The 12520-nt window shown below is 35.1% G+C and overlaps 1 protein-coding gene across 3 annotated transcripts in view; it reads right to left on the bottom strand.

The window, feature by feature from the left end:
* Positions 1–354: 354 nt before the first annotated feature.
* The window catches only part of TfIIEalpha (transcription factor IIEalpha), a 30960-nt gene continuing 18794 nt past the window's right edge, over positions 355–12520 (bottom strand). For 2 of the 3 annotated variants that reach the window (XM_071681832.1, XM_071681833.1), the window contains 9 exons: positions 9327–9457; positions 8743–8909; positions 8154–8282; positions 6904–7062; positions 6546–6619; positions 6211–6298; positions 5659–5802; positions 4403–4616; positions 355–3873 (listed from right to left, as the gene is read on the bottom strand). In XM_071681832.1, coding sequence (XP_071537933.1) covers positions 3689–3873; positions 4403–4616; positions 5659–5802; positions 6211–6298; positions 6546–6619; positions 6904–7062; positions 8154–8282; positions 8743–8909; positions 9327–9447 — 1281 coding nt within the window. In that variant the 5' untranslated portion in view covers positions 9448–9457 and the 3' untranslated portion in view covers positions 355–3688. Of the gene's footprint in view, positions 3874–4402; positions 4617–5658; positions 5803–6210; positions 6299–6545; positions 6620–6903; positions 7063–8153; positions 8283–8742; positions 8910–9326; positions 9458–10841; positions 10997–12520 lie in introns of those variants that run through there. The other variant, XM_071681831.1, reaches the window with a different exon arrangement.

The following is a 12520-nucleotide window of genomic DNA, read 5'->3' as shown; positions in this document are numbered from 1 at the left end:
ACACAGAGGTATTTGATGAGACAGCTTTTTACAGCATGTGTTTTGTAGTATGCACAAAATAAGGATATCTACAAACTTTACAACACTTGGTTTTTGTCTCTAAATATTGAGAGGCACAGTCCACCCTAAACATTCTAAGATACATGGTGAACACATAAAATGAAGTAGAGGCAATCAAGTATGGTTTGGCTTTAGAATGGCTCAGGCATAGTGGGTTTGCTAGTACATCACACATGTAAAAGTAAATCATTCAATTTGTCGTTAGGATGTGCCTTTTTACCAAAAAATGTGCTTGATTAACACAAGCTCTTAGTCTGACCATCAGCATGGAGCAATGGAGAAAGGAACTAGAAATGAAAAGTGAACTTTATTTTTCCACCCAAACATTTTAACATCTCTACATTATTGTCACTTATTCTTACCCTCACTATACAGACCCCTATAGCATACATCATGACTTACCAGTGAAAAAGGGGGCATTTCTCAAGGGTACAAGAAAAAATAGCTAACTGACAAATTTGTAGAGAGAAACTATAACTCTCCGTAATGATATGAAAAGGTACAAAAACTTGTCACTTTTTACAGTGCTTTTATCTTTTCTGACAACTCCTCAATCAATTATCCTATTCATATCTTATTTCTTTCAAATTGAATTAGAATCAATGTGGTATTTACTCAGTGGCATCCAGTTAAACACTTAGGCTCATAATCATTTTAGTCGTGATATACAAGTAATGAAATTGATACAAAAGTTGAGTTATTTTCACATATTGATGACCATGAATTTTTGAGTTTACAAAGACTTGGACTTGGAGTTGTAACCAACTTACATTAGTGATAAAATACTTTAGTCACCTGCCTATCTCAGCAATGAAATACAGACCATCCTTCTAATTTAGCACAAATCCCTATTCAAATATGGATAAGCTGTGGAAACACACACTTTGTAGCTCACTGGGACTGGCAGTTGGATTAACTTATGCAAAATTACAAAAATTAAGTGACAGTTCCTCCCTGCTTGACCAAGAACCAATCTGGTTTGGAGCTAACCCTGATATTAGTAGTTACCTAATTCCTCCTCTGATAGGGACATACCAACCTCTGATAGATCACTATTACTATCACTTGCAATTCTTATAAAAACATTTTTTTATACCCTATTTCTTTTCCCACATTATAGAGGTAGGATCAGGGACAAACAATGGCCTCACGCATCAAAACCTTGTATGATATACTAAACTTGGAGCCTCCCATCAACATTCATGCCCAACAAACTACTTCAATGTTTATCTTAAATATTTCACATGCCCAAAACTGAAAATCATGAAATTTTGTATGTTTTACTTTCAAATCTATTTTGGTTATAAGAATATATACAACTAACATAAAGCTACACCTGATTGTCAGCTCCCTCTATCACCACAATGGCTCACCACCTCCCTCCACCCATTTGTGGCTTATGCACTGGGTTACAAGCTCTAATCCTTACAAAAGACACGTATTTTACATAATATGTATGAGTGTAGTGCCTATATTTAGTCACTATTTATGAAACTGGAGTGTGCCTAATGGATTTGGGTTGGGGCTAGAATTCCTCTCCTTTACTATGTAAAACTGGGTCAACTTTTCATGGACTTTCCTCCAAATACATCTCCCATGCAGAGCGGGAAGGGTGTACAATGAACACCTTAAACCCAATATTCTGTCAAATCAAAGAAAACTTATAATCTGCCTGCAGTGCATTTAAAGCATAAAGCTTCCTATAACAGTGTACCGTGAAACACAGTAAGAGATCACACTCACTGAAAGTCATCATCATAAATGAAGTGGAAGGCAGGTAGAGATAAGGCACTGTAAACAACATACATAGCTCCTTTTGTAAGGCTCTTCATTTAAAATTACCAAAGAACATTCTTTTATTGTTTAAATTCTAAAATCAGCTTAATCACAATACTGAACCACTTATCTCTTGGGTTTAGAGAGAACACTAATACTGTCATTATGAAGCCCTATCTCATGGTTACCCAGGTACCAATACTGAAAACAAATGGGAATAAAAGTTAACATCTTGTGCCAATTTCCACTTTCCTATGGAGGTAACCTACCAGGAGGGAAGGGTATAGCTGGTTCAGGGACTTGACAAGACAAAAGTTTTCAGACCTAGGCACACTATGGCAAATAGTTCTATGATATTTACCCCCAAACAATCACTACCTAGCATAAAAATATGTATACTAAATGACAGAACAAGTGTTTGCAGGGTACTTCAATTCTTCAAGTTTCTCTGATTTAATACATTTTAATCACCACAAGTGTGCTTATCTTTTTTTTTTTTCTCAAAACATACCAAACCTGACCACATTATTAATCTACCATATTCATTCACAACGTGGGAACTGTCCAGGGGAAAATGACTTAGGAAGGAAATGACATGGAGGATTGTCTAGGGGTGGAACTGTCCTGATGTGATGGGAAATACCCAAAAAACCTTGCCTTAGGTTTAACTTGAAGTTCTGTCTCATGGGCTGTGAACTAATCATACTGACAGTCTTCTAAGGTACTTGAATAAAATGTATCACATTTTAAATACTGTTGAAATCTTATGAAAACGAGTTTTGAAATCATGAAAAATTAGTGGGCAATGGGAATAAGAGAACCCTACTCTCCCTAGGAATAATGTAGAAATATCCCACCATCTGCCCCTAAGATGAGGATCAACTTGTGTCAACCATCACTTGTCAGTTTCCTCTAGAGAAGAGTTGCTGCATATCACAAATTCAAAGCCAACAAATATAGCAAACAAGCATACACAGCAACTCATTCCTGTAGAAGTCCAACCTACAATATAGTTAATATAAAGGAAAAAGGAGGAACTAGGGAAAACAAGAAGCTTGCTCACTGGCCTTCACTAACTGTCATGTCCAGCACTGCCAAAGTCCAGCAGATACTGGATAGCAAACCTTTCCTTTTGCTAATAAAGAGGAGTAGTCTTGCTAATAAAGAGGAGTAGTCTCTCACAAGACAACAGTGACCCAATAATAAAAGGTAAATACAATTCAAGAGAAACAAAATACACCCTGATCATGAATTCTATGATGAAAGCACCCTAAATAAAAAAAATCACATGATTAAAGCCCTAAGATGCAAAAAGGAAAGAACTCCAAAGTTTGAAAACAAACCTAGATCATGTCATGGGCCCTTTAAAAAAATGAAGGAAACCCAAACAGTAGTCTCGAAAACACAGAGAAAATAAGAACTGGCAAAAGAATACTTATGTTTGCTAAGAAGTTCTCATGAGTAAAAACAGGAAAGAATAAGAATGCAAAACCAAGAAACATGTCAGAGGCAGTTGCTGGCATAGGCTCTGTTCTTTTATGTATAAGCTAGCTATGAATTTATAACACCAGCCTCCTCCTATAGAGGAGCTAATGGCAAGCAGTTAGTCACAAAAGGCGATCTTGTCCTTAAGGTGGGTTTTACTATAGATTTTTACTGAGATATTGCTATTATTCCCAAAGAAAATGGAGCTTTCACATTACCTTTGTTTACAGGCTAAATTCTGTTTGGAAAAAATCATATTCTTGTAATCTCCATTAAAAGGTTGCAGTATACATATCAAGTCACATGAGGTCTTATGTAATAACCTACAGTAAATAAGCTAAATTAAGAAAAGTGGAATGCAGTGACTTTAGTCATCTAATGAGCCAATATAATCTTGATAAATAAGCATGTAGGAATTCTTCTCTTCTTGGGTCATCTTTGCAATAAGGGCATTGTCTACTTCCGTGATTGCCACCTTTTCCCCTGCCACACTCACTTGTGGGACAGAATCATCATCATCAGAGTCCATCAGCTCGATTATGTCATCCCCACCTTCAGACAATAATTCAATTAGTGAGTGATACATGAAGAATTATGTTATTCTCATTTGTGATATCAAATTCTATCATGATAAATCATAATTGGAATACTTGTTTTTCACATAAGAAATGGCTTATGAAATATGAAATTTCATGAAGTTAACTAAATGAGAGTACCAGGACAGAGCTTTGCTGTATCCTTTATAATGAGTGTAAAACAGAAATTCATATCATCAATCAAATAATGAACTGGCAAATGATGAACTGACATCATTACTATATAAAATTCTCACTCTCTCTTTATGCCTTTCATCAAAACAGTAAAAAGGAAGTCATCCAAATTCATCCTGAGGTATATGTATAACTCAAATCACATGATGTACAGTCAATAAGGGGTGGAAGGTTAGTATTAGGAGTCTGAGCACAATACAAGAGGATATGTAGCCATGTGAGAACCAAAATAGTCTGAGGAGGATCTGTAAGGGTGGCAAAGAAAGAAATATCATAATACAATCATCAAAGAAAGTATGAACAGCACATACCTCTTGACTCAGGGCCAAATGCAGTATCTGGAGTGGTATTTGCTGCTGTTTTCACATTCTCATCACCACTTTCATCAGAGTCACTGTCAGAGTTGCGTCCACCACCTTTCTTGGCTTTGCGTTCATGTGCTTGAAGAAGCATTAAGACATCGTCTGCTCCATTGCCTGACTGAAGTTGGTTGTTATTGACTGAAGGTACTGTCTTAGTCTCATTCTGTGCAAAAAAAAAAAAAAGAAATTATAGTCTAATTAATGAGCAAAAAAAAAAATTGGGACACTATACCAATACTTAATATAAAAAATGGAGCATCCATGTAACCTGAGGCTACAGCATAAAGGCAATATAAATACATCACCTTCATAACAAAAATAACACAATACTTGATTAAGCTCACATAAATGAAATTAAAGTTCCTAAGTAATGCTCAACACATATCAAGCTGAAAAAGTGAAAAGACTAATACTGGAGATGAAATATACCTTATATATGAACTTGGCACAAAGCACTGATGATTAATAGCACTTGAAAAAAAGGCCACATGACCTAAAATCTTGGCACTTCATCATCTCCACTGGGGCATACTTATGGTGTAAGTATGATGTTGCTATTGTGTACTATTCTTGTATCATGCTTATAAGATTGTGTCTACATGCAGACAATTGCAGGGGTGATAATACAATGTCCCACATCCACTTAATAGTGGTGGGATACAAAAACATTTTGAAATTCTAAATATTGAGCAAAATTCGTGAGCCCAAAAAGCAGTTCATGAAGTTTCCATAAAAACCAGCATATTTTGTCAAGGTATATGAAGGGCTTGAACAGTTATGTTTGTGACACCTAAAGTGTTCATATTTGAGCTTTATAAGAAAAGGAGCTAAAAAGAATTGTAAAGTGAGTTATAACTGAGCATGTACAAAAAGCTTTGATAAAGTATCAGGTTTATTCATATACAAGTTTCTCATTTAATTTACCTACAATAAAAGCTGAGCAACAAGGTAGCCCTCCTTTCCCATCCCATGTACCATCTTTAAATTTACTGAGTAAAAGTAAAGAAAAAATCTATTGCCTTCACATAATATAAAGAAATTTATCATATCAGCAAAATGATGATTGTAGAAAAGAGAACCTCCATCCAAAGAGGTTAAATAAGTATATCTGAAAAAACTAGAAGAAATTAGTAATTTCACCAAGGTAACAGTAGGGTAACAGGTTCTATGATATACTACTGCATTTGACATTTTGTACAAATTACCTGAGGGTTAGTTGGCTCTGATGACGTAATATTTGTTGTGATAAGTGATGTGGCATCAGACAACCAGATAGGCTTCTCTTTTGCCTGTACTGTTTCCTCTCCAGTGCCATCAGCATTAATGTTGACATCAATAGAACCTTCAACCTGTAATGCCAAATACTCTTCAGTCACTCTGCTTGTTTTCTATAGATAAATGAAGGCTGAATATATGACAAATTGTTCCTTAAGACTATTGATTTATAAAATAGAAATGTAAATTTTCTCTATCACAGTCTTTAGTCTAAATCTAACTGAATTCATCACAATATCCAGGAGAGTCTTACAAAAACCTATCTTTAAATATTCTCTTTTTAACTCTTCCAGTATTAACAGTTCTCTACTGTTTCATACACTGTATATCCACTTGCACCCACCTAAATTACTGTATATCCACTTGCACTCACCTAAATTATATGTAATTCTCCCTTTATTTTATTAATTTCAGGCTCCAGTAAGTAACTAAGCTAGCTTTATACCTGCACAAAAGTATTAGCAAAAATAATATTGGCAAACCTGAAATCCAGATTTCTTGGTAGCATCTCCAGACCAAGCCCGGGACGAATCATTTCCTTGGTTTGGTACTTTTATTGGCCGTATTTGTCTGGGGAAAAAAGTATAATGAAAAAGCTATCTATATATCTATCAACCTCTCAACCTACCTACCTTCAGTACATTGGATAAAGAGTTTTCAACATTTCAAACTAATGTATAGGATAATTTCATTCAAGAAGCCTATGCAGGAAAAGAAAGGAGTTGTAAAATGAACAAGAAAAACAAGACATGTGTTAGGGTTTGAAATCAAATGAGCTGCCCCACCTTGCAGCATGAAACAATAAATTTACACCTACCCTGGCTTCTTAAGTTCACTAAAGTCTTTGGGTTGTGGTTCTGAGAACTTGGCAGCCAATTTTATGTTTTCAACCTGGAACAGAGTACAGTACAGTATTAAATGGCATCATCTGAATTACTGATGTACTCATAGTGCTATCAAAAATCTTAGATATCTATGCTCAGTTTGCATTACAGTGGTGATAAGATAATGATCAAATGCATGGTACTTTCAATGAAATATAAACAGAATTTACAGCACCTTGTTTCTTTACCAAAATGTGCATTGAAAAGCTACTATCTACACCATAAAGTAAAATTTTTACATAACATGTATATATCTGTAATGGGTTAAGCTGATCAAGATAAACAGCTTACTTCACGCAGAAGATTGAAGAGAGGCTCCATCTGCTCATTGAACCTCGTCAAAAGTAAACGAGTGTCATGGCGAGGCATTCCTGACATATCTTCTTGCACTTCTTGCTTACAAATGATGCATAATAACTGACCTGTCATCATGTCTAGTAACTGGTCAGCCTAACAAAATGAGAGATCAGTGTTAGTATGCTGGCAGAAAGGAGCATCTTAGTTTCAAATCAGTCCATGAAAGCTCCATCATGTGGTTGTAAACCATCTTTACATGTGAAAATGATATAAAGAAATCGAGACTATTTTGCCTAATCAAAGAAGATCACTGAGGAATTTATAAAATGGAAAAGTAATCCTAAATATATAAAAAAAAAGATGATGTGACAGTGTATTTCTGCTAACTCTAACCTATAAGTGTCTCAAGTCATGAAGGAAATTAAGAAATGAACAGGATTGCAACAACCTACAATAACACACACATATGCTCAATCTTGGGTCAGGTAAATGGCTGATAAATCTTAGTCCAATCAACTGAACGAAATATGAGCAGGACTACAATAACCTACAACAAAAACTGGATAAGCTTCGACTTTGGTCAGATAAAGAGCTAATCAACCCTAGTAAAATCCAATGCAAAATGATAAAGACAAGACAAATAAAACAGACCAAGTTATCACTATAATGTATGAGGAACAGGCTACAAATTACAGTAACCCACACATTATAGGGACTTGATAGACTGTCATAATCCCCATCTTATCACCGGAACAACTAATTAACAGAAATGCGGACAAATCATCTGTTAGTTAACATCAAAACTGTATCTAAGAACATGGAATATGACCTACATCATATATCAGACCTTCTAAGCTGGGATATGCTTCATCAGTCCAATCACTTCAGTTGAAGAAACAGGTGATAAAAAAAAAGATGAATTCTAAATAAAATTTTAATTGTGTAAACTACTGGAAATGACTTTCCACCATCTAAAGAAACCTTACTCTAAAAGTGAAGTACAGACTTTTAAAGTAATAAAGAATGGTGTATGACACAAAATTGATGTATCACACATATTGAAGGGAACAAAACCGTTTTTCAAGTGTTTTGGATGAGTCAAGATAATAGTGGACACATGATTTAAACAAATGAATAATTGGACACCTGATTCAACTTTCAGGTTGGTAACATAGATATACTCCTTAAGAAAGACCAATTACCCAATCTAACCAAAATGGATGCAAAAAATCTTGGTTACATACCTCAAGATCTGTATATGACCGTTGACAATAATGACATATAAATGATGCTCGGCTAGTCTGGTCACGTTCTTCCATCTCCAACTTTTTTCGAACATGATCCAACTTGTATTTAACAACATTCACAAAGCTCTGAAAGGTATAAAGAGAATATTGTTACCCAAAAATATAAAAAAGATATTCTTTGACATGGATATGACAAAAATGCTTCTCACTTATGCGAATAAAAAAGCTTCTTTATAGGATGAAATAATCACAGAATATATCTCATTCTGCTTTCCCTACTCACAGATACTCAATAAATATGAACTGAATAATTACAGAATCTCCTAAAAGAGTAACCATTAATAAGTTATCCACCAACATATACCAAACAATTTACCAAGCTTCAGCTGTTCATCACCCTTTGAAAAATTTCCTCACGTTTCTTAAAGCTTCCATCAAAATGTCATTATTTCATGCTCCCAAACAAGTCACATGATGGCATGGAAGTTCATGGTTAACTGGATCTAAGTGCTGGACCTGAAAGATTATATACAAGTGATGAAGTTCATCCATCATGATGCAAAAAAAATAATCATACATAATGTACCTTGTAGTTTATGAAGTAATACTGTTCCTTCTGTGTCTTGTTATCTTCTAATGTGACCATCTTCATTCTAGCTTGGATGAATTTATCTGCACGTAATGTGTTGATACGCTGCCTTAGCATTTTACGGTCAAACTTAAGGAGATCACACAAGTCATCTTCACTCATACCTGAAATTAGTGGTTATACATGACACAATTTACTCTAATCTTCTGTCAACTGACCATCCAAAGTTACTCTTGAGTTATCAGTGAAGAGCCACTGTGTAGTTACTTAATCCAACATAGTCTTGATTAAAAATGTTCATGTTTATCATCAAACTCATGGATATATGTATCAACTTCCATCTTTGTATTTGTATAGACGCAGTCAATCTAACGATCCCTGCTTGATTTTATACGTATTCCTTTTCTGTATATTTTCAACTTCTGGCTGTATCTAATTAAGTGAACTGTTTACCATTATGATATTTTTTACACCCAAACACATATATTTATGAAGACAGAAAAAACTCAAATGTAGTATTATGCTTATCAAAATACCTCCCAGTATTCATCAACTCTCTAAACCTTGAATGCACAACTTACAGAAATTTCTCACAAGCATGTCAATAATGAGGATATCTTCAGTGGTGTAAAATCCTCGAACTACCAGACGAATAAGCATCTGCAAGTTCTGGGGAACTTCCATCAACACTTCACCATCCATTCTTCTGGACCTGCAAATCAGGAAAGTGATAACTATGAGGAGGAAGAGTAGAGGGAGGACGTCCTGCCTACATTTTAGTTCTGAAGGAAATTTCATACAAAGCCATCTATCTTAGAAAAACCAAACCATCAAGTATATCTGTGGCAACCCTAAAGTAAAATGATACCTTAAATGAATATGTTCAGTATGAATTATCATCTTGAATCCTATAAGATTACCGGACATTATGGATTCCAAATCTTGTAAAGTAGTACCCAAAGCACCTTTAAAGCATCATAATCAGTTTTAACTTTGTGTTGATCTCATACTTGCTGTGTATATTTTAAGTTACATCATGTATAAACACATGACACATGATCACCATGGATACAACAGTGTGAATTCCCTACTTTCAATGATCTACCTATCTTTACATCAACTTAACAATATTCTTTCTATGTTTTATCAACTGAATAACATTCTTTCTAAATGTCATCAATGTAATGACATTCTTTCTAAATGTTATCACTCTGGGTAGGTACAGTTAGCCTGATAAACTAAATGACTGAAGTTAAAACACAAGTCATCCCGAAATTTGTAATAAAGTCTTTTTGAATATCTTCAAATTATCAGATTCTCATAAACAGTTCCAAATATCTAATGCATGATGGTTAAATGAATACTTCTCGATACTATGTCTGAATCTTGTCTTACACAGCTTTTCATCATAGCCTCTACTAATTGTTTAATCTCATATTTCAAGCACAGGATTAGCATTGCAGTTGTAATTTTCATTTGAATCTTGAAAGTGTTATCATATTTTCTTTGATTCAGCCAAAGGAAAGACTTGGCAAATTCAGAGTTCTTAGACTTTTCTCATGTTATATATCTGTCAGTTTTGACTCAGATCACTGTAATGTTAGTGCCCTCAATATGCTCTTACTGATTTCATCTGGCAATGGGGAATTGTCCTCTTTTCTACAGCATCCCTGTGTCAAGAATAGGCACGCACATCTTTGAATTCTTCAATACAATACACTACCATCTAGTGCTAACCAAACAACTTGAGGTATTAAACTCAGCTAAATGCCATATTATCATATACTGAAAGTCCCTGCTCTTTTGTTAATTCATTGATACTTTTAGAACTGATGTCTTTACTCAGCATACATCCAAAACTTCTTTGAATTGTCATTGACACTCTCAATTATTTTCTCCTCTTGGATTACAGTCCTTCTGGAAAGATATCTCAAGTGATTCCCAGCTGTTATATTTCTCCTTTTCTAGATTAGAACCTGACTGTCTAAACCTGTATCCGATGCTTTTTCTATTAGATGTCAGCTTAATTTCAGAGGTATCTTTTTATCGTTGATGTATAAATAGAGGCAAGCGTCCAAAATTCACTATAGACATACCTTTAAATGTTAATGACTATGATGGAAGTAGGTGTGAAGCATATGAGCTTACAGACGTCTTAAACAATATGTCCAGAGAGAAATCTTTATAAGTAGAACCCTTCCGTGGTCAGCCGCCGTTGTTGTTGTTGTTATGGTCGTATTAGACAATAATTCCGGCTTATGAAGATGAGACACTATCCTCTTTTGTAATTCATTTATCACTACTAGTATCAAAGCATGTATAAAAATCAATAGTTTATGACAATATACATAATAAGGCGTCAGACTCTAATATCAATCCATATTTACGTTACTTTCTCTCTTCTGAAAATCTGGTTTAAAATGCTACGGTACACGGTACACGTCGTCTGTATTTCAATAACTTCTTTCGTTGATAATGCTCATTTCTTGAATATATATATATATATATATATATATATATATATATATATATATATATATATATATATATATATATATATATATATATATCAACTGAGGATGTGCAGAGCAGGGTCAATGTGTTGGAAATGAAATCTTTGAGGACAATACATGGTGTGAAGTGGTTTGATCAATCAATAAGAGATATAGATAGATAGACAGATAGATAGATAGATAGATAGAGAGAGAGAGAGAGAGAGAGAGAGAGAGAGAGAGAGAGAGAGAGAGAGAGAGAGAGAGAGAGAGAGAGAGGGGTGGTAATAAAAAGAGAGGGTTGAAAAGGGTGTGCTAAACTGGTTTGGACATATGGAGAGATATAGTGAAATGTTGACAAAAATGACATGTGTGTCAGAAGTGGAGGGAACAAGGAGAAAGGGGCATACTGAACTGGAGATGGAAGGATTGAATGAAAAAGTTCTTGAGTGGTCGGGGCCTGAACATGCAGGAAGGTGAAAGGCGTGCACGGGACAGAGCAAATTGGAACGATGTGGTATACAAGGGTATGCCTGATATCGTAAAACTGAGCCGTATCGGAGCCAATGGAGAAAACAATAGGAATTAGTGACTAATCAAGGTATTTTTCACCTAAATTATGCCATATTTACTATTTTACTTGTTTCTAAAAATATGTATCATTATGATATTGACTTAACAACTACGCAAAGAGATGTAACGAAATCATTGAACAGCTGTATATTATAGTGGTTTGATATCCCCTTATGGATATATCAACTTAGTACTGCAATCAGATTTGCAAACTTTTGAATATCATGGACTGAAGGATCGTTAGTGCCAATAGAACTGAGTCAGTAAGTATAATGACGTATGACACAAAGCCTGGAGTACAGCCGTATGACATTTGTGTTGGATGATCAAACTTTAACCTGACCCTTCAGTCAGGTCAGGTATCATGCCATAATACCTTCGTGCTCAAGGAAGTAAAAGTAAAATATTGTACGTCGGTTAGTTAAGACTCACCCTAGTCGCGGTATAATTCAATATATGAAGATGATTTGACGGTAACCTAGGGAGATATTTCTCATATAGTAAGGGGAATCGACATCGGATTTTATAGAAAAAAATAGAATCGTTCGTTTCGCTTGGATCACATTACGTTAGAAGCGTATCACGCCGAATATGTTCCCTACCGACTTCCATTGCACCTCCTGTGCCATCGTAGCCTAACCTATCCTAGCGTAACCCCTGCCACCACAGAGGTATTATAAATGGTGGCAGTGATGTGCAAGACAACAGCA

The sequence above is a fragment of the Panulirus ornatus genome, chromosome 33 (assembly GCF_036320965.1).
Source record: "Panulirus ornatus isolate Po-2019 chromosome 33, ASM3632096v1, whole genome shotgun sequence".
Classification (NCBI taxonomy): Eukaryota; Metazoa; Arthropoda; class Malacostraca; order Decapoda; family Palinuridae; genus Panulirus; species Panulirus ornatus.
The sequence above is the reverse complement of the archived record's forward strand: the minus strand, read 5'-3'. Positions and strand labels throughout refer to the sequence as shown.